At 38.2% G+C, this 27,236-nt stretch overlaps 3 protein-coding genes and 3 non-coding genes across 8 annotated transcripts in view; 1 reads left to right on the top strand and 5 right to left on the bottom strand.

The window, feature by feature from the left end:
• The first annotated feature begins 480 nt into the window (after positions 1–480).
• Positions 481–11,898, top strand: BEST4 (bestrophin 4). The gene is made up of 9 exons (XM_070941386.1): positions 481–632; positions 3,608–3,702; positions 6,404–6,637; positions 7,442–7,596; positions 8,033–8,110; positions 8,369–8,512; positions 9,113–9,193; positions 9,650–9,804; positions 11,439–11,898. Exons 1-9 carry the CDS (start codon positions 481–483, stop codon positions 11,827–11,829), a joined length of 1,485 nt encoding a protein of 494 aa, XP_070797487.1. The 3' UTR covers positions 11,830–11,898.
• A 1,464-nt stretch (positions 11,899–13,362) lies between these two features.
• On the bottom strand, positions 13,363–17,922 carry RPS8 (ribosomal protein S8). The gene is made up of 6 exons (XM_070941387.1): positions 17,842–17,922; positions 17,255–17,361; positions 16,355–16,454; positions 15,135–15,310; positions 14,035–14,164; positions 13,363–13,525 (listed from the first exon to the last, which is right to left on the bottom strand). Exons 1-6 carry the CDS (start codon positions 17,843–17,845, stop codon positions 13,416–13,418), a joined length of 627 nt encoding a protein of 208 aa, XP_070797488.1. The 5' UTR covers positions 17,846–17,922; the 3' UTR covers positions 13,363–13,415.
• Positions 13,692–13,760, bottom strand: LOC139316072 (small nucleolar RNA SNORD38). Its single transcript, XR_011600324.1, has one exon. It is a non-coding gene; the product is annotated as a small nucleolar RNA SNORD38 (small nucleolar RNA).
• Positions 16,538–16,639, bottom strand: LOC139316073 (small nucleolar RNA SNORD46). The gene has a single exon (XR_011600325.1). It is a non-coding gene; the product is annotated as a small nucleolar RNA SNORD46 (small nucleolar RNA).
• On the bottom strand, positions 17,459–17,539 carry LOC139316070 (small nucleolar RNA SNORD55/SNORD39). The gene has a single exon (XR_011600323.1). It is a non-coding gene; the product is annotated as a small nucleolar RNA SNORD55/SNORD39 (small nucleolar RNA).
• A 3,316-nt stretch (positions 17,923–21,238) lies between the features above and the next one.
• GPBP1L1 (GC-rich promoter binding protein 1 like 1) overlaps positions 21,239–27,236 on the bottom strand; it is a 44,910-nt gene continuing 38,912 nt past the window's right edge. For all 3 annotated transcript variants that reach the window (XM_070941381.1, XM_070941382.1, XM_070941380.1), the window contains exons 8-12: positions 25,220–25,360; positions 24,946–25,104; positions 23,680–23,801; positions 22,329–22,431; positions 21,239–22,135 (exon numbers count right to left, since the gene is read on the bottom strand). In XM_070941381.1, the coding sequence (XP_070797482.1) occupies positions 21,986–22,135; positions 22,329–22,431; positions 23,680–23,801; positions 24,946–25,104; positions 25,220–25,360 (675 nt within the window). In that variant the 3' untranslated portion in view covers positions 21,239–21,985. The remainder of the gene's footprint in view (positions 22,136–22,328; positions 22,432–23,679; positions 23,802–24,945; positions 25,105–25,219; positions 25,361–27,236) is intronic.

Genomic DNA, 27,236 nt, shown 5'->3' with positions numbered 1-27,236 from the left:
CTTGCTTCCCAATGACCATTGTTTAAGATTGCAATTTGAGCCTTTCTTAATTGTTTCAGCATGAGTTTCTGTTTCAATGGGTTATGTTCAAGATATCAACCTCTCTGAGCAAGCATAGAGCACTTTCCTTGAACCAAGCAGAATAACTTGCTTAATTTTTGCTGCAGCAGTTTGCATAGTGAACTACATAGCCTTTGTAATCTGATTATCAATGATTATCTACAGTGACTTTAATCGCAGTAGCTATTCTGCAGCAAATGCCTGCAGATGATACTTATATGTCCATCCTTCAAAATATTTGGATTAAAACTCATGTTCTGTGATAGTGATAATCAGTATTTCTTTGCTCTGCAGCAGCTTCCTTTTTGCTCAGCTCCATTCTCTCTTCAAAAAACTCTTCATGAGTTTTTTTCTTTACCTTCAACATTCTTTGTTTTTGTGATTTAGTTTGTGTCTGCACGGAAGGTAGACAGAGCAGTCATGACTGTCTCATATACCTTGAAAGTGGCCAATGCTCGCTTTGGGGGCTTCTCTAAGCTGCTCTTCCGCTGGAAAGGGAGCATCTACAAGCTGCTGTACAAGGAGTTTCTGGGCTTCATTGTGCTGTATGCAGGACTGAGTGCCATTTACCGGTAGGTTGGCAATTATAATGGTTTGTCAGATATTAAAACGTAAGAGGTTTGCAAAACAGATTATTGTACCTCTGCAAGCATCCTTCTGCAAATGAATCCTATTCTAAGCAGAAGTCTGTGTGAACTGTAATTCCCCTTAACTTCATGAGAAATCCAGAACGTAATGTTTTCCCACAGGCAGGGTTGTCTTAACACATGGGCCTGATGCCCATGAGCCCCACGAGCATAAGGGCCCCATACTAATCTGTGTATGTTAACCCTTCAATGCACTTTGTATCATATAAATACAGCAACTCTATGGCTTCCTGAGTATTATTTTTTTCAACACCGATTTTGTTGGAAGTGCCAATAAAATAAATATATGTTTAATTTTATCAACCATTTACATTTTTATTCCTGTGAGTAGTTGTCACAGGGGCCCCAGTGCCCTGCTTTGTCTGGGGCCCATAATGCTTTTAAGACGGCCCTGCCCACAGGTTTGGTGAAATAACTTTCTGACCCTGAAAGCTATGAAGCACAGTTTGAAAACAGGTGGACAATGTTCATGAGAAGTGAAAATGCAATGGGGAACTCAGTACAAATTTCCCATAGCCCGAGAATAATTTACGATAGGCTCTTAAAACACAGAACTATAGCCCGACTTTTCCTCCGTCCCTTTCATACACACATAAAATTTATTTGTTTGTATAGAGCAGTGTTTTTCAAGCTCAACAAATTTAAGATATCTGGACTTCACCTTCCAGAATTAAAACCACATGCTCAAAAAACAATATAAGATCAGTATGAAGTTATACCATAATAACAATCCAGTTTCCTATTCATCATTTCATTCCAATAAATGGCAAGACCCCAATTTTGTTGTTTCCTCACCCAGCCATTCAAAGGCTGATGCTCATGAAAACAAGTGAAAGATAATTCATTTTCCATTCCATATGGGAAACCTCACATTATAAGACTTATTCCTCAAAACTCCACATCAGGCTGTTTGTCCCAATGGGAGAACTACAGTATGCATTCCTGTGATTGGTAAGATATGATGAATGGGGGCTTTTTCAGAAAGACAAAAACTGCACCCCTCTTGAGATCACTTTATATAATCAAGGTGTGACATCTGTCTAGAAGGTATATTCAAAAAGGCAAAATGGAGCATCTAAAACAGATAAGCATTCAGTTAAGGAAATATTTTTTTCACCACTGTCTTATTTTATATTATTTTAAAATTTGTATACCGCCCTTCTCCCTGAGGACTCAGGGCGATGAACAGCCAAGTAAAAGCATAAACTACAAACATTAAAATCCAATTAAAAAGATATATATAAATTTGGCCCCATGATTAAAAACAATAACAAACAATTAAAAACATTTTAAAAAGTGTTAGGCCAGCCTGGCTTGCTGGAAAAAGAAGGTTTTAAGAGCACGGCGGAAGGCACCGAGGTCTTGGATTCTCCTTATCTCTGGGGGCAGCTGATTCCAGAGGGTAGGTGCCCCCACAGAGAAGGCCCTCCCCCTGGGGGTCACCAGCCTACATTGTTTGGCTGATGGCACCCTGAGGAGGCCCTCTCTGTGGGAGCACACAGGTCGATGGGAGGCCGTCGGTAGCAGCAGGCAGTCTCGAAGATAACTAGGTCTTATGCCATGGAAGTCTTGCCTTAATGCTGCACAGAAAGCTGTGTGACAGAGACCTTTGTGGACAGAAGAGTGGGGAACTGACAAGTGACACTGGACTCTCCAATGATATAGAAAATTGCTGTAGTTTATTTTCCCCAGGCACTTAAGCATTCATGGTCAGGGGTTGTCACCATAAACAGATTCTTCAAAGCTCAAACAAAGAACTCAAATTGATTTCTCAAAATAAAATATCAAACCAAATAAATAAATGGGTGTGAAGTCCTTGATCTCTTTGAGGTTGATTGTTTGCTTGCATATGTTTTATTACCCATCTAGATCTAGGTAACAATTATCAGTTTAGTGTGTGTGGAGTTTGCTCCTGTTTGTATAATAGAGTAGCTTGCCCTACCTGGATTCTCCTTGGTAGTTTTCTCCTTGATAGTTTCTTGATTAGGGCACTGTTTTTGGCTTTATTGTTTGTCTGGTGTTATTCCCTGCTTACCTGGGTGTTAGCTGCTGGAGGAGAGATGATCTAGTCTAAATGGCTGTGGCAGTAGCAATTTGAGGCTTATCCTCCTCCTTTTACATCAACAGTTGCAATGTGCCATACGATAACAGTAGAACTATTTCCCAGAGATGCATATATTGCATGTTTAATTTAACTAGCAACTGAAGGGACTTCATCACCATAACATGCAAATGCAAATTTAAAGTATATGTTAAATAAAATTCTAGTTGAGTCCATGGAACACCATTTTCCATTCAATGGTTAGTTGCTGTACACTGTACAATATTTTACTATAGTTTATCTGCAATGAATTATGACTTCTAGTTCAGGTTCTACTCACATCAAAATGATTAGATGGATCATTTGGGAAAGTGGAAACTAATTTTGTTTGTTAGCCACTGCTGGGCAAAACATGAGAAGGCTTCGAGCAGCCTGTTTTAATACACCTTGAATATCTTGTCTGTTTGGATCTTGAGTATGTGCCATGCTAAGACTTGCAACCTGTAGCAGCAGAGTGTTGGGAATATCAATGCTCAGCTTAAACACTGTTCAACAAACAAATGATACATCTAACACAGTTTACAGAAACTTACGTATTTTATATCCCAACAGTAGAATATACATACAATAATGTGGTTTGTGGAATAAAATGAACCTAGCAATCATATGATGCTAAGTCATAAACTACAGTTCACAGTGGAGCTACGACTCCATAGATTATCACCCAAGTAGACTAAGAGAGAACTTGCTTTGGCAGGGATAGGCAAAAGAACCTCAACTCTTGTTAGTTTAAAGAAGAATATTTAGTATGATACAGTCTTAGCTTGGAATTCTTTTATCTTTTCCTCTCTCTCCCCAGGTACCTTCTTAATGAAGATCAGAAACGGCTCTTTGAAAATGTGGCTAAATATTGCAATCACTCCACTGACCTCATCCCTCTGTCTTTTGTCCTAGGTAAGATTTATTTACATATTCTTGATGCACACCTTGCTGTGGTTTCTGTTTATCTGCTCTTATTGGTCAGCTGAAATGGCAGAGATGTGATGGAAAGTGACTGGGTAATTTAGAATCCTATATTACTTCCTATAGGTCAAAGGGAGAGTGCCTGCTTTGCTTTTAAAAGAGGCCACAGCCAATTCTGTCTTCTTTAGCTAAAGACAGAATTTAGCTAGGTCCAGTAACAAGACAGACACAGAAGCCCTGGGGCCAGATCTAAGTAATAGTTCTGAACTAGGCAGAGAAATAGTCCAATGTCCAATAGACCTGTAAGGTACTATATACTTTCCTACCTATATATGTTCCTATGTGAAAATGTGGGCTTAAAAGTCTGTTGATTTTAGTAATAATAATAATAATAATTTGTTGAATTTATATGACTCTGGGCAGTTTATTTATCTTAGGTATGATTATTAACCTGAAATCTGAGAATTTATTCTGAATGTAATCTAAATGAATTTAAGAATTTAATCATCACAAGAGAGCCATTTAGTGTAATGGTTAAGGCATCGAGCTAGAAACTGGGAGAGCATCACCTTAGGTCCACAGCCATTCCCCTCCTCTCCCCCCTCTCTGACTGGGATTACAAAATCCAGAATTCCTTTGCAATCTGGAAATCACTGGATTAGAGAAATCTGGATTAGAGTACTAGAACTTTGAAATTTCCCCATATATTATTTACTCAGTCTGTCTTTTCATAATCAGAAAAATGCCCAGAATTCCTTGTTTCATTTTCATGCTGTCCTTCAAGAGCTAAATGCAAAACTTTGAACTCCTTGCTTCCCAACTGTTTCTTTCTGGCCCTCTAAGTGACATTCCTCTTCCATAGATGGGAAGAAATTCTGCAGTTCTGGATAACTGCCTACTTTCTGATGTAACTCTCAAGCATTTCCTTTCCTCTGAACCTAGGAAGGAATACTTCCAGTATAATCCTTTTCATTGTATGGAGCTTTGTACTTCCCTCCCCTTGTCTGCCCCTCTCCTTCCATTCCCAAGGAAACATTTCCTTTGTAAACTCTGGAGTCACAATCCACTGAGGTGTGTCCTTTTTAAACTCCAGGGTTGGGATAAGGGCTGATTAAAGAGAAGGAGATGGGGAAGTAGAACATAGCCACAAGGTAAATGTCAAGGCCTGGGTGTGGAAAAAGGGAAGTGAAGGAGGAGAAATCAAGTAACTAAAATGAAAAGGGAAGTGGCAGTCTGGTATAAGAGAATTAATGCCTACATTATGCAGAATGAACATAGCCAACATTTGAGGGCAAACTGATAGTATGATGGATCCAGTTTTCCTTCAGTAAAGAACATTCCTTTGCAAGTTTTGCTCTAAAAAGGACACGAAGGGTAACTTTTCAGAAATTAGTTGGTATGGTCAGTAAAATCAAGATGGTACCCATGATTGTGTGACCAAAGTTCCTGCCTGTGATGCATCTTAAAAATAGAGCTTCAGTGGTCACCTTCTTATGGGCCACAACTGCATCTTGTGGGTACCTTGGGTATTAGTTTATTATTGCTGAAAAGAATGAGGTTGTATGAACAATAAGTCTCCCTGCAGGGCCATTTTTCTTTCTTTTAAGGTTTGAAGAATCTATGTCATGCTCCAGAACACAGGAAACACATCAAGCTTCTCTGTTTATGCTGCTTGTGATTGTTACTGTCCTGACTCAGTACAACTGGCTGGATTTCTTGTATTTTTTTTTTGAAACTGGTCTGGAAAGCATTTACTCTAGTAAAGTGAGATTTTGATGGCTGTGGCTTTTCACACAGTTGAAGTTTTCAGACCCTTCTAAGCATGTTGATATTGAGCCCTAGTGATGCAGTGGTTAGAATGCAGTATTACAGGCTAACTCTGCCCACAGTCTGGAGTTTGATCCTGACAGGCTCAAGGTTGACTCAGCCTTCCATCCTTCTGAGGTTGGTAAAATGAGGACCCAGATTTTTAGGGGCAATATGCTGACATTGTAAACCACTCAGAGAGTGATGTAAAGCACTATGAAGCGGTATAGAAGTCTAAGTACTATTGCTAGTGTTATTGCTATATCTAAACTGGGAAACAGAACTATTCTTTAAGTGCAGCAACTCTGAAGATCTTTGGCGATTGGTCTCTGACCTTTCATTGTATTGGTGCTATCTTTATCAGGGCTACAAACACCCAGATGACCCCAGATAGCAGCAAATGTACAGAGAAACTCATTGAATCCATGTTGTGATGATTTGAGTTTTGCAGCCCAGATCTGGAGGCCTAAATTTCATGCTTGTATTGTATATTTAATTTATCAACTAAATATATCCATCTACATATTGCGTAATATATATTTGCGTATAATATTTATTTGATATTTTGCTACCACACAGTAATCAACAATCTAACAGTGCCGTACATCTTCAGCTTTATTTTTGTAACTGATTTATTAATGAGCCTTCATCCTCTTTTTGGCATCATATAAAACCAGAAGAGCAAGAAATTTCTAGAAAGGTAGGTTGTCTCAAATCAGATGTAAAGCAATAGTTTAAAACAACAGTGATTTCAATAGCCTTTGGATTTGAAATATGTGAAACTCTAACAGCCACTCACTAAAATTGGTTACTGTCCCTCATCTTTGTACAAGGAACAGGTCGCAGCCCTTATTCTTTTAGGACCACTGAACTTCTCTTTTGGCAGGTTTTTACGTCACACTGATTGTGAACCGTTGGTGGGCCCAATACACCAGCATTCCCCTGCCAGATCAGTTGATGTGCGTCATTTCCAGCAACGTTCATGGGAAAGATGAGAAGGGTCGGATTTTGCGGCGCACACTCATTCGTTATGCCAACCTGTCTTCTGTCCTGATCCTGCGTTCAGTCAGCACTAGAGTGCTTAAGAGATTCCCCACTATGGACCATATCGTAGAAGCTGGTGAGCCTGACTGGGAAGGAAAGATATAAGGCTGAGGGAGTGAAAGTGGATGCAGAGAAGCTTCTCACTTTGGGCTATCGCCCGGGGTGGGGGTGGGGGAGAAAAACAGGAATCCAGAGGGAAAATCAGTATTGATTATTTTGCAGGGCTCTCAGCCCTTGCATTGGCTCATCTACTCACTGGCAGTCTTCTTCACTATGGTGCCCTCAAGAATATTAGGACTACAACTGGCGTTTAGAGGGCACAAGATTAGGGACAACTTTTATTAATGTTTTTTTTTTAACTGCATCTCTATAAAACTATTTGGATGTAATGTTTTCTTCAGGAACATCACTAAAACTGCTTTTGCTAATAGCTAATTCGGGAACTCAGAATAATTGCTGCATAGGCTGCCTATAATGCATCATGTTCTAAGCAAATTTCCCCAATTTGTTGGCTTATAATTTTAGTGGACTTTTTAATAAGTCCCAGGTAGGTTGGGAAAGGATACCGTATTTTAAATCTTTCAAGTGAGTGGTTTTTGAGAAACTGGAGTGACAAAGCAAGGAACTGAGAAGGGGCCTTGCACTTTTTCAGTTTCAATTTCCTTAGGCCATAATATCGTCCCTGTCAAATGTCTGTTCTTTTAAAAAGATTTTTATAATCCCATCTTTATTATGTTTATAAATTCAGGGCAGCGAACATACCTAATATTCCTTCATCCTAATACAGTACAAAGTATTACTGTAGTAATGTGACTGAGTCCATATTTTGAACCAGCTTCCAAGCCAATTTCTCCAACTTTCCCATATCCCCCTCTTACAGGTTTTATGACACAGGATGAACGTAAGAAATACGAAAGTCTCCATTCAGACTTCAACAAGTATTGGATCCCTTGCGTGTGGTTCACCAATCTAGCTGCTCAGGCACGACGAGAAGGGAGGGTCCGCGATGATGTGGCACTTAGATTGCTCATGGATGTAAGTTCAAGGAACAACGGAGGAAGTTATAAGTACCCAAGTTTAAATTATTCCAATTCTTGTTTTGCATTTGTCAGGGCTATTCTTGGCATTCTTGAGACATTCTTGCCTTCTTGAGGCCCAATATCAGGCAAAAAAACCCTATTAATCTATATAAATCTAAAGAATATTATCATTTATATAAATGTGACTTCAATTTGTTGCCTCCTACATTATGATTTTAATTTCACATATCCCATCTATGCTGCAAAATAACCCCGATTTCATGAATTGGCTGAACACACTTATCCATCTTATCTATAAGCCTAATGGAAAGTTACACTTCAATTTAAAGGAAGCCTCAAACTGGACTTAGTTAAAAGCTGGATATTGCTGTACATCGCAAACTGTTTAACAAAGCTGCAAATTCTGAAGCTTCTGGGTTTTTTCCATGCAGGAGCTGAACCTCTACCGTGCCAAATGCAGCATGCTTTTTCACTTTGACTGGATCAGTATCCCCCTAGTGTACACACAGGTCAGTGCAACAGAAAACATATAAACATACATAGCTCATGTCTGCTGCTACAGCTACTAAAGCAAATTAAAACAAATAAAAAATAAAGAGCCACAGTGAAATATTTGGAATGTTTCACTGTTTTATAAGTGGGCGGTGGATGTGCATGAAATAAAGGTTTTAAGAAAATCATGTAAATGGGAAAATGGATTGGTTTAAAAAATTGCTGAGCCCAATGATGATGTCTAATACCAGATATGAATGCCATCTTCTCCACAGGTGGTCACTATAGCAGTCTATTCTTTCTTTGCATTTTGTGTGGTTGGTCGCCAGTTCCTGGATCCAGCTCATGGTGGAGAACTAGACATGTATGTTCCCTTGCCCACACTCCTACAGTTCTTCTTTTATGCTGGGTGGCTGAAGGTGAGGATGTTGGCTTCTACCAAATAGCTTGACGTTTTTTCATATTACAGTAATCATTTAATAATAATAAATGGCTCAAAGCACACCTGCCATAGGACCTATCCTACAGTTAATCTGGTACAGTTCTTAAATAGATTGCACAAACTTTCACTTTTGAACTTTTGGTTGGTTTCGTGCCAGTTTGTTCCACAAATTGTGTCACTCTACTTAAAATGTAGTGATACCACTTTTGGAATAAACTTGTATGAAACAAACCAGAAGCTAAAAAACACTGTCAGGATATTGAATGAAATATTAGATAGCCTATCTTGCATTTCCCCCAGTGAAAGTTTGCTGAATCTATCAACTATCCTTTCCTCTTCAGGCAACAAGATGTAGCTGGTGAAACTCAGCTTTTTAATGTTTTTAAGTTGCATTACAATCTATATACAATGTTCATTTATTTCTGTTTAACAGAATGCCTTTGGACTGTTAATGTACAGTAATGTTCTTGCTACGTAGCTAACCTTTATGCATACGTAGCTACAGATTAATGTGGTTCATTTTAAGCGGATTCACAGCTATCTTCAAAATACTGAATAAATGTTCCCTCCCATATAGGTGGCAGAACAAATAATTAATCCCTTTGGAGAGGATGATGATGATTTTGAAACTAATAAATTGATAGACAGAAACTTTCAGGTGAGTCTTACATAAGTGCTTAAAATAGGAAATATGCTACTTAGACACAAATTATACCTGGTCTAGAAACTGGTGCATCAGGATGTTAACTATTGCTAGTGATTTAAAATATCCTTATGGCAGCTACAAGAGCATGAAATTAATCTGGGAAATATGGGTAATCCCAGCCTTTCTCCACCTGATGCTGTCAGAGTCAGTTCTCCACCTGATGCTGTCAGAGTCAGACGTATTTAATTTCAGACTGTATGGCAAAATGGCACTGAAAGCCTATCATAAGAATAATTTCTAATTGTTCCAACATCTGCTTTTCATTTTTTTCTAACTCTGAAAGCAGACATTAAAAGGGACAATTATGCAAACCAAAGATTTGAATCTAACTTTGAAGCACTGTAATCAATAGATATGTAGTTTCACCAGCTACTCTTAAAAAACAGAACAATTCTCTCTTTTGGCTAGGTATCATTGCTTTCAGTGGATGACATGTACCAGAACTTGCCTCCAACTGTGAAGGACAAATATTGGAATGAATCTACAGCTCAACCACCCTACACAACGGCCACACTGGCAGAGACCTTGAAACCTTCCTTCATGGGCTCCACCTTTGATATGCGGTAAGTTTAATTGCCAAATGTGTTTGTCATCAGACAACTACCTAGCTCTGCTTTTGTGAACTTCCTTGTCCAAATCAATAAGATAATGTGATAAGATATAATCTATCATATAACATATGAATATTCATGCTGTCATGAAACATTTGGAGCACGTCTCTCTGCAAGATAATTTATTCTTTCCAATTCCTATCTTGAAAAATTTCTAATTTTCTAAACTGCACATTGGCAGTTCGGGAGCAAGCAAGTTTCTACTTGAAATAAATTTTAAGGAAATTGAAGAGGAATAAATAGCATGATTGGCATTCATGAAAGCATCAACAAGCACAGTAGTAAGACAATTTATTGATACTAGATGGAAACCAAATTGATGAACAAAGCTCCTCCTAGATATTCAGATGTAATCTGGTAACTTTTTACAACTAATAAATAAGTCATAATACAATACAATACAATACAATACAATACAACTAATAATAAGTCATAAGCTTCCATGACCAGCAGCTTGCTTTAACCGATGCACCAGACTGAATTTTAACCAGACTAGCAAAGCTCTCCTACAATCCCATATATCCACTATCTTCCTTCCAAGGTATCATTAAATTCTCGCTTTCATAAGCTATAACCACTGTGTCCATGAGGTTTGGGATGATGGGAATTATAACCCAAGAGAAGCTTGTTTATCACTCATGGAAGATAGTTTGCTTAGGGATCAGGAACTTGTTTAAAGTCATCTATGAAGGGAAAAAAAGCAGTTCATCATACTATATGATAGAACTTGCTTATTTAACTTAGCCATTATAAAATAAAATATAGGTAGTCGACTTACAAGTTCATTTAGTTCAAAATTACAGTGGCACTAAAAAAATGACTTATGACCGTTTTTCACACTTATGACCTTTGTAGCATCCCTATGATCATGTTATCAAAATTCATGTTTGGCAACCGAGTCATACTTGACTGTTGCTGTGCTTCAAGGTCATGTGATCACCTTTTGCAACCTTTTGACAAGCAAAACTGAGGAAGAAGCGGGATTCACTCTACAACCATGTTACTAATTTATCAACTGCGATGATTCACTTAACAATTGTGGCAAGAAAGGTTGTAAAATGGGGCAAAACTCACGTAGCAACACCTGTTCCTGCAAATAAAAAAAAATTCTATATTAAAGCAAATTCTACATTTACTAGAAGGGCACTAAGAGCACACCAAATGTGAAATTTCAGACACCTCCCACAGGTGGCAATGTATAGCACAGGTGTTCTGTTGTACTCAACAAGATTCACTTCAAGAAGCAATTGACTGGAATACTCTACTGGAGAATGCCACAGCATAGGTGGGCCACTATAGATCTGTCCTTCCTTAGTTCTCAAAGCACCTTTAGTGTGCTAAAGGAGTTACTAGGTAGGGTCAGACCATCAATTTATTTCTCTCACTTGGCTTAGTCAGTGTACTTAATTCAGTTAATTTATACTTAGATCAGTAAAATATGGTCAGTAAATTTATTGCTTTGCACGTTATAAATACCAAGTCACTATCCCTGCAACTGGGTCAGTTTGAATGGAATCATGAATTATCCCGATTTTTCATTTCACTCAGTTGTGCATGTACTGAATTGTCTTTCCCCCTTTGTGTAGGATGAGTGATGACCCAGAGCAGAATCAGCAGGTCGATGCATCACCCAGCATGAACCGCATACAGACACCTTTGCTCAACCGCTTTTATGCTGCTGCTGCCTCTCCAGCAATTAGCCTCAAAAATTTTGGGAAGGGCAACCGGATTTCCCACCCTCAGTTACTGCGCTTGAGATCTGAGGGTATCTTTTCTTCTGCCAGTCCCAACTTCAATCGCAGAGAAGATCCAGAGGCGGTTGGCCGTATTGACGAAGAAGAGACAGAGGACGAGGAAACCGGAATTAGTGAAACCGGTGCTTCTCACAATGCAGAAATAGAGAGAAAAGATATACCTATTATTGTGGTAGGATCCCTAGATGACAGCATCAGCAGTACTGAACCAACATCTAGCTAAGATCAACAGATAACTCAAGATTTCTGGCTGCAATTATTTGATCAACTTTGGCAGGGTTGTCAAACTCAAGGCCCATGGGCCGGATCCAGCCCGCGAGGTGCTTAGATCTGGCCCGCGGAGCTGCCCTGGAAACAGCAGACCGGCCCACGGTGCCTCTGCCAGCAAAAAGGGAGCATGGGAGAGCCACACGTGGCCCTCCCAAGCTCCATTTTCACTGGCAAAGGGTTGCAGGAGGCCATCGCAGCAGAAAACGGAGCTTGGGAGCCCATTTTCATCACAAGAGCGCTTGGGCCACCACAGGCGTCCCTGACATGAGTGACATCAAGCTGGCCACACCCACCCCAGCCCCCCAAGGTCAAACACAACCCTGATGCAGCCCTCAATGAAATTGAGTTTGACACTCCTGAACTGGAGATATTTTCAAGTTGTATTTTTATAAACCAGAGTTCCTGACCATTTTCATCAGCACACAAAAAAGCAAGTATGGTTGCTGTGAGATAAATTTCTGAACTCCTAGTAAAGTAAAAACAAAAAACATTTACTGGTACATAAAACTGGGCTCCTATGTTCTCCTTCCAATCATCCCCAGCAGCCCACAATCCATAAGTCGCCTCTTTTATGGTAAACACATTGCCATTTATTTGGTCATAGATCCTTTTTCACAAAAGTAACCTAACATGTTGAATTCTTTGTGCCTTCTGTACTTAGCTGTATGGGTTTTTTTGTGCTAGATATATTTACAGATATGTATTTTCTTTAATAATCTAACCAAATTTTGTTTACTTTATGATTAATAAATAATCTTTTAAAAGTGTGTGTTCTACAACTTTTTATTATATAGGTATCTGAATAATAGTAAAATCCAGATGAGCCAAATATTCAACTAGGAAGATACTTTGTGTTAGTAATTCTTAATTTATTTCATTGGAATCCATGCAATTTCAAAATTAAACAGCATAATCTTGTTTATTCAGACGTAAATCACACTCTTAAGTGAAACTGGCTCCTCAATAACATTTTTAAATTGTGACTTGAGAAAAATATGGGCACTGAAAATTATTAATCTGCATACTAAATATAAAAGCGCTCTCAATGAAGGAGCAACATTTAGATTTGCTTAATATTATATTTCAGTTGTTCAATTTAGCTTACGCATTTGTCCAGCTTTCCATCAATGTATACTTCAGCAATTGTATAGTTATATAATTTCACATAAGGTGCAAGCATTTCTGAAAATCTACCTCATCGTGCCTCCATTTTCAACCAGGGAATGGCAGCAACAACAGGTCCTCTCCCAAATAAAAATGCAACAAGTTTAGAAAACTAAATAACTTTTGAAAAAATCAGTGAGAAATCTCAAATTGTTTTTCTTGGGGCTGCAGTTAAGTCATAGCTTGGCCTACAAGGAAACACATTTGGCGCCAGATTGAAGTAAACTGAGACTTTCTTCCAATCTACAGCCCACATCTGTATAAATTCCACTCTAGCACTGACCACTGATATATTACTTTGTCCCAATAACCACATTAATCATTTATAACAAGACTCGAGATATTTATTAAGCCTGTGGGATACAATAAATGTATTCATTTGCCTTTTCTGGCCTTGATCTTCCTCAGATAGAATTCTAGCTCCTTGCCTTCCAGAATGTAGCCATCTGCTCGGCCACATTGTCCAGGTCTGGAGGCAATGCAAGCTGAAAAAGGAAAGGACAAAATTAAAGGAAATGTGTCAGTTAAGACTAGTGAACACGCTTCTTTAAATGCAAAATCTTTCTTGCTTTAACTCCATAGACAACTATGCGCATCTTCTCACAATGTGTAGGCCTTTAAAAATTTAATGGTCTTCCTACAGATGAAGTTACCTTCAGAACTTGATATGTCACCACTCACATTCAGCAGCAGAACTGGACAAAGTTTTCATCACAAGGTCAACTTCAAATCTCTGGTCAAACATGGTAATCACCCGACATTTGAATTTCTGGTTCTAACTTATATAAAGTAGCAAGAACTAGGCAAAGGCTCTAACAATTGTCAAGCTAAATAGTATACCAAGAGTTGAAACAAGTAAATACTGCCCTAGAATAACGAAGCTGCAAATTTGTCAACTCTGACTGCCACCATCACATAATTTATCAGAATAGTACATCTGTTTAAGTCTTCTGCTGTGTCAAGCAAGCTCAGTTTTCTGTCTTTTACATCTTACCAAGTAGCTTTCCTTGTTGGAACTGCTCCTCCAGGAGGCTACTGATCTTGGCATTCTTTTTCCGCTCATCATATTTCTTTTGAATTTTCTTTGAACGTTTTTTGTTTAAAATTTCTTCCTCCTCTGGAGTCTGGAACAAAAGCAGAAGTATAAGTGGTTGTTATTTCCCATAACTTCACAAACACCTGAAACACATTTTGGGGTTGTAAAATTAAAGGCTAGCATTGTGTGAAATGGTGTAAACTGTCCAGCACATAAAAACAACTTGTCTATGCCTAGACCAAAACATGTTATGTGCGTAAGTGGAAGGGAAAAGAAACCACTGGGTGGGAGAGGCCATCTTATCCGGTTGGACATACTGCAAAGTCAGATTAACTTTGGTCACTGCCAATTTCCACAGCTTGAACAGCAGTTTATTCAACCAGCCTATCACCCCCATTTTCCAAGCACCATTTCCCCCCTCTACTTCCCTATAGCCACCAATGCCTAATTCCTTGTAGTCAGGAAAGAACTGGAAATACAAGAGTGCCAATTAGATGTGCAGGGTCTAAATAAACATAGTGGCAGTCAAGGGAAGGCACTAGGAAAATACAAATAATAAATGTACATACATAGGCCAACTTAGAGGAAGAGCTATAGATGTGAGGTACACAGGTCTTGTCCTACTCATCCCGTCAAACTTCTCCAGATTTTGTTTCAGCCAATACCCAGGGCAATCAAAATGCTTTGGGTATTGTGCATTCTCCTAATACAATCTTACACAGCATGACCGGTGTGCTGAACTCTTTATTACTCTAAAACAATTACCAAATAAATAAATTGAGATCCGAGCACTGATGGGATAACAGACTATAAGCATTTTTCAGCTTGGAATCCACGAACAGTAACTGATAGAATCCTTTTTATTCAAAACATTTGTCTTCATACTTCAGCACTAAGATGCTCTATATAGGAAAGGGACCCTACACAGCTTGGTCTCATGTCTCCTTCAGATCAGTAGATATCCATCATTGTCTTTCAGCAGCAGAACTGGTTAATGGTATCATCATCAGAAGACAAATATATTTTTAAACCTCTGAGTAGAGTAACATGTCACCTACCAGCTTGGCACCCTTTTTGCGCCCAAGGGGCAAGGCATAGTGGGCTTCATACCAGTGTCGGTATGGTGTGCTGTCAATGAGGACAATGCAGTTTTTGACCAGGGTCTTTGTGCGCACCAACTCATTATTGGATGCATTGTAGACTACATCAATTATTCTGGTTTTGCGGGTACAGCCTGCAAGAAAAGGAATTTATCTTTATATATTAAAAAAAAATTTATTAAAAAACCCTGAATGCTGTAAGAATCTTGGGAATACATAAAATAGGCCTTCACACACTGCAGGATCTGTATAAATTCTTATTTTATAAAGGAGCAGCAAATTTTGACTGCCTCCATTTCTAAAATCATCTCATTTAAAAGAATAAAGAACAGAATTTTAAAAAGAAAATTTACAAACTATGAATTCCACAAACTAGGATGACTGGAGAATATGAATGTATTTGCAACATAAGCTTGCCCCCTTTACACATATGTGCAACATCATTGATGATGATGCAAAAAGGGCCGAGCTTGTGTCACAACAGTGATTCCCCGTGAATATTTCTGCAAAATATCATAATCAGCCCTCTAATTAAAAAATACAAAAATAGACTTGTAAATCTTATGTTATCTTCAGCAGCTCCAATACAGTCCTCATAACCAAGCTCAGTACAAATATGAAAAAAAGTAAATACAGAATCTGCAGTGATTAACCTCACGGACCAAACACCAGGATTATGAACTGACCAGTTAGGTACACCTGAATAGGAACAAAGCTACTCTTAAGCAAATCTTGCAACCCCTCCTTCCCCGAAATACTAGTGGGGTAGCAAACTAAACATGCAAGCAAAGGTTCAAATTTATTGCACGGCTGTTTTTTTTAATAGTGCCATCTACAACATTCTTGTCTCTTCATCACTGAATAAGTCTTTAAATCCATGCTGACCGCTTGTTTAAAGTTAGCTAATATTTTTCATTATTTCTATCTCAACACCTCAGTTTTTATCAGACTTGAACAATACCTTTCAAGCTTAAACAATTTGTCTCCCCTTTAACATCCCTATAAACAATGCATACATACTCAGGGTAACTATGACACTCTTATCACTGAGAGCTAGGAATTCACCAAAGCTCTCTTAAGGTCAAAGTTATCATCACAGTTTTCCTATTTGTGCTTCTATGTTAGGTCACTAACACCTGCCCCCCCCACTCCCTACAGAACATCTACTTTACACTTACATTCAGATCCCCAAGAGAAGTTTCCAACATCCAAACGCAGAGCACGGTATTTTTTATTGCCGCCACGAACTCTTACCGTGTGAATTCTTCTGGGGCCAATCTGCAACAAAGTACCACAAGTTTGTTCAAACACAGCAATTCATGGAACTAAAATCTTGCCTCAAATGTCCATCCTACATGGCAACATGGTCAGTGTAACTATGACGACCCCTAGCATTGGTGACTGTGATGAAGACCAGAACAGTCTACACACTCACCTAAGGTGTACTTCTCATCACTCCAGTTGCCTCCACATCAGAGGAACAGAATCTCCAAGCTAAAGCACTATGCAATTATCTCAACATGACCAAAATTAATTTAAGTTTACTTCAAATCTTTTAAGGATTACAATAATTTCAAATTAATTAGTGACATGGTGCCCCGATTAAGCATTCCACCACGGATAAGCAACACTGGGGTATACCTAAAGTAGCTCGTATCTGTTTCACACATAAACAAACATCAATCATTGTTGACTACATATAAAAATGGTATTGCAATTAAATTCAGGGGCACATTAATAACAGTTCTTAAAAACACGTGTGCATAACCCATACTATTGTTATATCAGAGATAAAGTTTTGTTACAGACATATCATATAAAACTTCATTTATCCTTTACCTGGACATTTTGGAATTAACAAATTTCTCGTTATCTGCTATTAATACAGTATTCTGGATTAGTCCAGAATGAAGCACACTTGAAGTTTCCATGTGTTCTTTCTGCCTGGAAAGAGGGTTTCCCAATTGGCCTGTATAGCAATCCACAATTTCCAGGAAATTTACTAATACTTTACTCCCACCAACAGCAGCCTGAACTCTTCCCAAACATTTCCCCGCTAAACAATTCAGCGCACATACTTTGGTATTGGCAGGAGGTCGCCCCAACTCATACTTTCTTTTCTTGTGGTAGGGCTTCCGCTTTCCCCCGGTCTTGCGGCGTTTGTGCCAATTATCCCTGGAGATACCTGCGTAAAAGAGAAAAATCAAGCGAAATAGAATGCATTAAGTGTGGTCATTAAAGTTGTCCCTCCAGAGCTTTTGCAGGAGTTCCTTCTGCCCAGGGTTACTCAGTTCTCCAAGGTAAGTCTCCGCATGGCAAACTCGGCCTTAATGCAGCAGTGGAAAAAGTTTCATCATTGCAACGTCGGGCAAAGGGACAAAAAAGGGGCTTTAAGGCGAGAAAGCACTTTCGCTCCCTAAAGGTCCCTTCTCTCCTTAAGAAGAGGTGGCTATACTGCGGCAGCACACAGCAAAGGCCGAAGAGGCGTCCGGATCCAAAGCAGGCCGAGTGGCAATTGCTACACAAAACTAACCAGAATATCACGCGCATTTAACGGGATAAACATCCTTCTCCCCGTTACCCGACCGGGAGCTTCGCGGGGATGTCTAGCGGGGCGGATGGCGGCGGATGAAACCACGACGTCCCTCTCCCTCTAGCAACTCACCCATCCTGCTCCGAGGCGCCGATTGCAAAAAGAAAGACGCAAAGCATTTCGGGACGGTTTGTTCCACCGGAAATCTCGCGGCAAAAGACTCTCGTCTCAGGCGACGCGCATCGTCGCGTCATCAAAGTGGGACGTTGAAAGAGGCGGAAGGAGGTGGCTGGAGGACGTTCGTGGTTAGCGTGACCGGGGGTGGACGGGTTTTTTTTTTCTTTCTTTATGGTTTGTGTGAAAAGAAGCCAATGAGGTGTACTCAGGCTTGTTTTTCAGAGAATTGCTCAACACGGGGACGGAGGCTGCAAATTCTTTATGATTGTTAAGGTTGTTGCTTGGCAGGGATTTTTTTTTGAGAGGAAGGTGGTGCTGCTTGGAACGAGAGGTCTTCCGTAATTATCTGATATAACAGATGTGATAGTAACAGAGTTGGAAGGGATCTTGGAGGTCATCTAGTCCAACCCCCTGCTGACGCAGGAGACCTATACTAGGGATTCGAACCGCCGACTTTTCTGATCGACAAGCTCGGTACCGTGCAAAGGTAAAGATTCCCCTCGCACATATGTGCTACTCGTTCCCGACTCTAGGGGCTGTGCTCATCTCAGTTTCAAAGCCGAAGAGCCAGCGCTGTCCGACCGGCATGACTAAACGCAGGGAACGCTGTTATCTTCCCACCAAAGGTGGTCCCTATTTTTCTACTTGCATTTTTTACGTGCTTTCGAGCTGCTAGGTTGGCAGAAGCTAGGACAAGTATCGGGAGCGCACTCCGTTAGGCGGCACTAGGGATTCGAACCGCTGAACTGCCGACCTTTCAATCGACAAGCTCAGCATCTTAGCCGCCGAGCCACCGCGTCCCTACGGTGCAAAAGAGACGTTAAAACAGTTAAAAACAGTACGCAATGAAGCAAATAGATGTTGTAAAGGTAAACTGAGTGTAGCTTTTTGCGTTAGAGCTACTACACCTGGGCTGTCAAGTCTTCGGGCGATCACCGATGGCGGTAAATAAACTCAACGCTATCAAGTTCAGTACAGGATAATCTACAAGATTTTTGCGTCTGAGTTCTGGTTAATTCGAAACACTAGACTAGACAATGTATTGGGAGTGAAATTTGTTTTCTTTGCCATTTCACAGCAAAGTGATAGATAGCAATCTATCTTGCCTCTCAAATAGCCCCTTAACCTAAAATGGCCATTTATAAATATTAATAAACAAGCCATCACTAGGGCATAAGTCATAGTGAGTGCAAATGGTTGCTTGCCTTTGTTCAATAGTGAAAAAGTTTAGGATTAGACCTAGGTAGAATTTTAAGTAGGAGACACCAGGTTATTGTGAAGCTGGGTCATTTTTGCTGCAGAATATTTGGAACAGCCATTCTTTAGAACCTGTTCATCATTTGCCACGATTAAATCCATGGAAATTTATCTTAGATCTCATGACTGGAGCCTATCTTATTACTGTATACAGAAATGCATTTTGCTCTAAGTGAGCTGTTATATTTATGGTTATCATGCATGCTTTGTCTAGTCTGATTTGCCAATATTCCTCTGAAGTGTATAATTTTTTTTACTAATTTTCAACCGTTTACTTAAGTAGGAACATAATTCAGTTTATATGTACACACACACACACTGTACCATTTATTTCTCATATGCTAACCCAATCATAAGTATTGCTTTTTACCATGTCCAGGATACAAAGAGGATTTTACTAATTACAACTCTTGGTAATTTTCATCTCAGTATTTCAAAATGAAGAGCCAGTTCATAGACAAGTGTATAGTACTTCATTCACATTTGAGATAGTACTTTAACTTTTGAAAAAGAAAGCAGTTGTATTGTTGTTTCAGATAATTTTTGTTTACAGTTGCTGTAGAAAACCTTTTAAAATGTTTCTGGTCATTTAAAATATTTCTAGTCATGGATACTTTTTCTCTCACATTAACATGTAGTTTCAAATATTCAATATCCTTTAGTGGAGGATTATTCTCCACTGCAATATATTTTGTTGTTTGGTGCTGTTCTCAATTAAATCCTGCAATTAAGGTCATCAATAGACAAAGGAATTTTGATATTTTGCTGAAATAAATTCCTCAGAAAGATTCTAAAGTTACATTCTACATGTTTTATGTCACAGAAGTAGTTTATGCATTCCACTTGTTAAACTTTCAAGTACAGGAATGGTTGGAGGGATATGACTAATTACTTTAGGAGCTTTTTATGTGTAGTGCTTGCTATGCAATCCTTGTGACATAGTCCACTACTTGAAAGAATACATGAATATAAATGCTTTTATTATGATCTTAGGATACAGAATTGTTTACTAATGCAGCACTGTCAACATTAAAAAAACTAGTCCAAAGACAATTGCAGAAGTATGTATTTCCAAATCCCGTAACCCACTATAATTTTAACATGCAATTTTAAATTCTTGCATCACAGAGATGCTTTTTGCCTAGCTGGCAAGGTGTGCTGCATGAAGTTGAGGTATATTGGTTTCTATTATGTACAGTAGTCAAGACTAACTTTACAAATTAAATACTTTGTAGGTTGTTTGTCTTACTTTAATCCTAATGAGTGCTAGCTTGGCAAATTATTTATTTTAGCAAAAACTCCTTTGGTGTCCTAAAACAATCAGCTCTAGTAAGTCTCTTGTCCCTTGACCATTAGGAATGTAGTGCTTTGGATGCCAGCCATTATATAACGTTATGATGCACTTATATATGCCAGTACATTCTGAGAGTTTTGGCAGACTAAAGTATGAATCTGCTCATAAATTCTGTGATAATTTAATTATGGCCAACCTTGAATGATCTTCAAAACTAAGATTTGCACTTGGGTAGTATTTGGATAGAAAATTACCAGGAAATTCCAGGACTGTAGCCTAGATTAAAAAGTTGAAAAAAACATCCTGAAAGAAGGCAAAAGCAATGGCTTCTATATTATTCCAAAAGAATTATACAAACTTGCCCTGAAAGTCATAGAAACCAAACTTCACCTGATGGAAAACCAAATTTTGAAATGTTCAAATGCTAAAACTTAAAAAGTATTAAAAGTTAGCAAATCTTTACAAAAGCAACACATGCACTATACCTCCATGCTCCTTGTGTACTGTATCAGAAATTAGATATTAGGTGTATACAAGGATAATCACTGCCAAATTTATCAGTTTTGTTATATACTTAATGTGAATATTTTTATTACCAATGAGAAATTCATATTGTTTTATAGATATCCTTTTTTGCTATAAACCTATCCGACTTATAGGACTGGAGTGATTCACTTATTCATCAAGAAACAAGCAAATTAGATCTCTGCTTTTGAAAAATTACTATTTTAAGACTGAAATATAAGAAAGTCTTATTTAAGAACTCTATAACTAGTAACTTGAGAAACGACAGACTCAGAATTGGCAAACTGATGCAAAATATTTATTCCAAGTTAGTTATCTTTTGATGCAGTAGTTTTCCCCCTCATACAGACTCAATGTGATAGTCACTTTTTTAAATCTGTAAATAATGTTATCAAAATAATCTTAATCTTTGAAATCCCACAAAAATTTTATATTTTAACAATCCACCCTGAATATCAAGGTTGCAAGAACACAAACAATTCCTATATCCAAATATTTTACAGCTGTACCTCCCCCCCCCAAAAAAAAGAAAAACCAAACACGCCTGGTTAAGTGATGAAGCTCCCCGAGCCGCCAAAAAATAAAAAAGTTCCATGTTATTAGCATTAATTTAACACAATTAGAACTTCCGTAGCCATTTTGTCATTGACAATGATTGTTTTAGCACATTATTGCCGCACAACATTTTGCAATGTGGACGGCAGTATGAGAAGCTTGTGGTTGCCCAACTTAAGTCTTTTGCATCCTGCTCCTGATGAGACTGAACCCATGCCTTGCTCCAGAAGGCGGAATGGATTGTTCTCTATGAAGCACAGAAGGGCAAAATCAAAAAGTAGTAAGCCAATAGCTTTCTTCTTTGGGATATAATTCTTTCCCTTGTGCATGAAGTTTTCAACAATAAAAAACTGAACAGACTTGAGATAGAATAAACTCTGCTTCATTCGAACCCCAAACATTTATGTGCTGAACTACAAACTGAGTTTGCTGGGTTGGTTTTATATTATGGATTTTTGGTGCCCAACTTCAGGCATCGTCGTCAGAAGTTTCACTGCTACTTGTTTCTGTGTCTGACTCTTCAAACTCTGTCTTAAAAGTGCTTCTCCAGTGGGAGAATAGTTGACTGCTGCCTTGGCCTCGAAGAAATTCACTCTTCCGAAAACCATTTCTTCTTAGCTAGAGAGAAAGGAAAGAAAATGTTCATACTTGTTTCTCCTTTTCAGTCAAAATAAACTCAAAATTTATTAATTGTTGTCAGATGCACCAAAACAAAATGATTTAATTTTGACCTCTTCGTTTATTATAATCAATGTTCTCGGAGATTTCGACACATAAGTTACAAAATAAAATGATGCTAAATTGACCATACCTGCTCTGACTTTATTTGGAACTCTTTGAGCTCATCCTCTGTGAGGGGAAGGCAATTCTCATCATTCTCAGGATATTCCTGCCATCCCATTGCTTTCAGTAATCTAGCATGGAAAAGATAAAGAATAAATAGAAAAGGGACAGGATTAAATATGTCATTATGGAGAAAAATATATTTTACTCCTTAGGCACAAGATCATTTACAGCTATTTTACAATATTGCTCTGTAGGAGAGAAATACTTTAATAAAGCAAATTAGGCTAAGAGTTAAATGAAGCAGTTAAAGAAAAAGTGAGAATGGTGATTAAGAAGTACCAAGACAAGGTTCTCAACTGTGGGCTGTGCTGATAACTCCTTGGGGGTTATGAACAATTGGATGTAAGGGGGTGGTGTCACTATTTTTTATATTGATCAGCCTTGTATAGACAGTGGGAGCACTGTCAAAACTTATCTTGGGCTTTGTTCCTCATTTTGTCTGTGCAAGCTCAAATTGACAACTGCAGGACCACAGAGTCTGAGGACCCTGTGATTTAAATATTAAAATGTATGTCTTGTCAATGAAATAATTTGTTCTATTCATGGTGAGGTGGTGTCACAGAAATTCATCAAGTATTTTGGGAAGAGCAGAACCACAAAATTTGAGGAATCCTGCATTAAGGCCGTAGTAAGGCACAAATCCTGTTTGTGTCTTCTTTAATTACAATAAAACTATTACTCTCAAATAACTTAAATTACATACTTGAATAATTGTTACATGCTATATTGTACACTTCTTTAACATTTGACAGGAGTGAAGGAATAGACAGTTTTTAAACAAAATATTGTTTTGGTTCTTAGACAGTAAATATAAAAAATGATCTACTTTCACCCCATTCTTTGTTAAAATGGATTGTGTAGAGGCAGATGGTGAATGTCATCCTTCTGCTGTGTCTAATGAAGCAGCTCCTTAGCCAGATTGAATTGTGCCTCAATTCAAACCTCATGCAGGTTTCAAAACTGAGGAAAATATGATTAGGAGATTAAAAACTGTTTCCATGCAATCATTCTTGCCTTATCACTAATAAGGAGGGGAATTCCTTTCCCTCCCCTGTGAAACATTTCAATAAGAAATGGCAAAAAGGCAATGCTTCCATCAGAGTGCATGAATCACAGGGTATCATGTGGATAGCAGAAGAGAAGAACGTTCATTACAAGAAGCCAAAAACTTTTATTGTATTGTACTGGATAACATGGAGTAATGGGGCTTTGTCAAGAAATCACATGTTCTTCTTCTAGAGCTGGTTAAACCTCTACTGATTTTTATACATTTCTGGTTGGTTAATATTTTCCAAACCAACTGCCTCTTTTCTCACCTGTGTTCTGCTTCTAAAGAGTGAGAAAGATTCTCTCCCTCTTCCAAAGGCAAAGAAAGCCCATTCTGATGGCAGTTCTCCTCCCAGGTTTCCTTTGGTTCTGCTGTACTGCCACCATCCACCTAGTGAGGAACAAAAGACAGATCAAAATCATACTCGTGTAATAGTTCTTTTAGCATTATTCAATGATATTTTAGAAAGTTCTCTAAATTACATGCTCAGATAGTATAGGCTTTATGGTGAGGCTAATAACCTCAAATTAAAACTTAGAAACAACTATCAAAAATGTTAATGGTTGTTTAATTTAGAATATAATTGTATTAAGACTTTATATTATAATAAAATCTAATACAAACTAAATTTAAAATACAGGAGTAAAAAGTGCAAGAAAAAAAAAACATAATATAATAAAAAGATCACAAGACACTTGCAGCATCCTACAGTAATGAGCACCATTTGCAACCTTCACTGCCAGCTCCCAGCAAGCTAAATCAATGGGGAAGCCAGTGGGAGGTCACACATTGTGATCACATGATGTTGCACTAAGCCATGTGGGGTTTCCTTAATGACAGCAGTTCTGTTCCGCTGTAAATTGGTTGTGGTACATGATATTGCATTTTACAATCACATCACTCAGCAATGGAATTACTAGTCTCAATTATCATAGTTAAATGAGGACAGTCTGCATGAGTTTATAACACAGGATCAAGAATAAAAAATAGTAACAACCTCCACCATCACTGTAATAATTGAGGATTCCCATATGTTGAACTAATGCATGGGAACACTGCACTGTTGCAAAAAATGCATGAAGCCTTAAAAAAAGCAGTATCTAAATTAGACCATTTTCTTCAAAAAAAAGTATCTATTATTCATTCCGAAAGGTGAAAAGAAATTCCAATTATCACAATGATAAGAATTAAGTGTCTATGCTATATACTTTGTATTTCTAGGGTTAAGCATAACTTGATTTATTTTAATTTGTTGTCCAAATTTAAAGTTTACATTTGTATAAATTATATACAAGAATCACAGAAACATGAAGACAAAAACTTGCTTATGCATCACTCCTCATATCTTCAAAAATATAAATATTTGCTACAATTATTTTTTATTTTCCATATCTTATACATGACAGAAACCAGAATCAAGATGCATATGCTAGTTCTTGTGGAAAGTAACAGGTTTACTAAATAAGCATACAAGAAAATTATTTAAAAACAACTCTTGACATTATTATTTTAAAAAAAGTCATGGAACCCTCACATCCTCCAATTTGTTGTTCTCATGGCGCTCTGGCAATTCTCCATTCCTGTCGTCCTTCAGAGCTTTTAAGAACTCACTCTTCTTATCTGTGGTGCGGCGCATCAGCTTTGTCAAGCGAGAGGAGTTTATTTCAATAGGAGGGGTGGTACTGGAGGGACTCTGGGAATAGAGTAATAGCATTGTTAAATCTATTATAATTCACTGATTTGATAGCGCTAAAATTGGTTAGTCCCTTCTGATTTATAGCATGTTTATATCCACCATACATGCTTACCTCTTTGGAAGAGGTGAGAACAGAGCCACTGGTTAACACAGCTGGTTTGGTTACAGACACAGGACTGGTAAAAGCTGAATCACGGCTGGAGGTTAGTGAGCTTGGTTTATGTTCACTTCTGTTAGCTTTCCATTGATTTGGCTATAATGAAGAAATGTACAGTAACAATAGCGATATATTTGCCTAAAACCAACACTGACTTAGTAAAAATACTGTCTTCTGAAAATCTGCACTTATTTAAAATGCCCCTTTTGGGATCTGTTGTACATTTATCTGACATAGGTATATTCCAGATCCTAACAGTAACACCTCCCAGAATATCAAATATTTGGAAAAATAACAAATGATCCCAAATACTTTGTCCAAAGTGAAAGAAAAAACAGTGCTAGAGAACGAAAGTGAAGGAAAATGTTTTATTATTTTTTCCCGTTAAATTTGTTATGGCCACACATTCCAATACTCTTGCAAAATCTAATACCATTTAAAACAATGAAAAACGTAGGCAAAACAGGATAGTCTAAATTAAAAACAGCTATTCCCCAACCCAATACATTTAACCCAGGGTCTCAGAACAAAGTCAGGTTTTTAAGAGCTTTATGGAACCTGAGGAGAATGAGTTTGTCATCTGTATCTCTGAAGAGATGCTTCCTAGTCAATCTGAATCTGCCTGAATGTACTTGAAGTAGAAGAGAAACGGTCCCTCAGATAACCAGGCCCTATGCCATAAACATCTTTAAAAACAATGAATTTGCACCAAGAAACCAAGTGGTAAACAATGCAGCTTTTCTGTGACATGAGCAGAGTGAGTAGTGGCCCTTATTGCTCATACCACTCCATTTTAAACCAGCTGTGGCTTTCAGACAATCTTTAAGGATAGTCCCATATAGAATGGATTGCAAAAGTCCAATTGAGAGGCAAGCAGGGCATGGGGGACTTTAAGGACTCTTAATTGAGAAAAGGGCACACCTGGCACACAAGATGAACCTGTACCAAACAAAGTCCTCCAGGCCACAGCTGCCACCTGCTCTTTGAGCAGTAGTTGTTAGTCTAGGAATCCAAGGTTGTGCACCTGTCTTGAATGCCAAAGTACAGCCTCATCCAAGAGCAACAGTGAAATTATTCCAACCCAGGGGGATCCAGATTGCCAGAGCTACTCAGTCTTGTCAGGATTGAAATGGAAGTTATTCCTCTCCATCCAGACACAAACAGCTTTCAGAGAATGGGACAGTACCTCAACAGTTTGACAGATACCATCAGGGTTGAAATGTAAAGTATGCTTATGATACCAAACTTCTCATCTAGCAGTTTCATGTAGATGTTACACAACAAGACAGAGACCACTGAATCCTAAGGCATCCCAAAAGTGAGGTATCACAGGTGCAATCTCTCCCTTCCTGTTAACATTAGCTGTAAGCAACCACAGAGGAAGAGGCATGCCACTGCAATACAGTGCTTCCTATTCTGAGCCTCTGGAGTTAGTCCAGAAGGATACTGTTGCTGATGGTATCATGGCTGAGAGATCAGGGTGTACAAGGATTGATGCACCACTCCAGGCTAGCTCTGCCAAAAATCATTTTTTAAAATAATTAAATCAAATAAATTAAATTAAATAATAAAATAAACATTAAAAACATTGGACACAGTGTGACCATCCTGGTTGTGTCATTTCCATACATATTTTTCCATAACAACAAATATAATTACAACTTATCATATATTGTTACTTTGATCTTATGAACATATCCCTTGTCCTTATTTGTATATTTGTCTAAATATTATCCAATTTCTGTTCTACAAACTCTAAATCTTTTCTGCTCCGACTACTTTTCCTCCTTTCCAATCATTGGTACAGTTTATTCCAAATTTCATAGTATTCTGTCTTGCCCTTATTTTTGAGTTCTAGTGTCAGCCTGTCCATTTTTGCGCAGGCCAAGATTTTCTTTATTATTTCTTTTTCTGGGGGGATTTCTTCATTTTTCCAGTATTGCGAATAGACCAATCTTGCTGCTGTTATAAC

Source organism: Pituophis catenifer, unplaced genomic scaffold, assembly GCF_029215685.1.
Source record: "Pituophis catenifer annectens isolate HBS135680 unplaced genomic scaffold, rPitCat1.0.hap2 SCAF_3, whole genome shotgun sequence".
NCBI lineage: Eukaryota > Metazoa > Chordata > Lepidosauria > Squamata > Colubridae > Pituophis > Pituophis catenifer.
This window is presented reverse-complemented; position numbering and strand designations above follow the sequence as displayed.

Coding starts and splice junctions, on each gene's coding strand:
- BEST4 (XM_070941386.1), top strand. CDS start 481: ATGACTGTCTCATATACCTTGAAAGTGGCCAATGCTCGCTTTGGGGGC. Junction 6,638..7,441: donor GGACCATATCGTAGAAGCTG/GTGAGCCTGACT, acceptor CCCCTCTTACAG/GTTTTATGACACAGGATGAA. Junction 9,805..11,438: donor GGCTCCACCTTTGATATGCG/GTAAGTTTAATT, acceptor CCCTTTGTGTAG/GATGAGTGATGACCCAGAGC.
- RPS8 (XM_070941387.1), bottom strand. Junction 16,455..17,254: donor GACCTCCTGCCAATACCAAA/GTATGTGCGCTG, acceptor ACTTTGTTGCAG/ATTGGCCCCAGAAGAATTCA. Junction 14,165..15,134: donor GCAAAAAGGGTGCCAAGCTG/GTAGGTGACATG, acceptor CTTTTGTTCCAG/ACTCCAGAGGAGGAAGAAAT.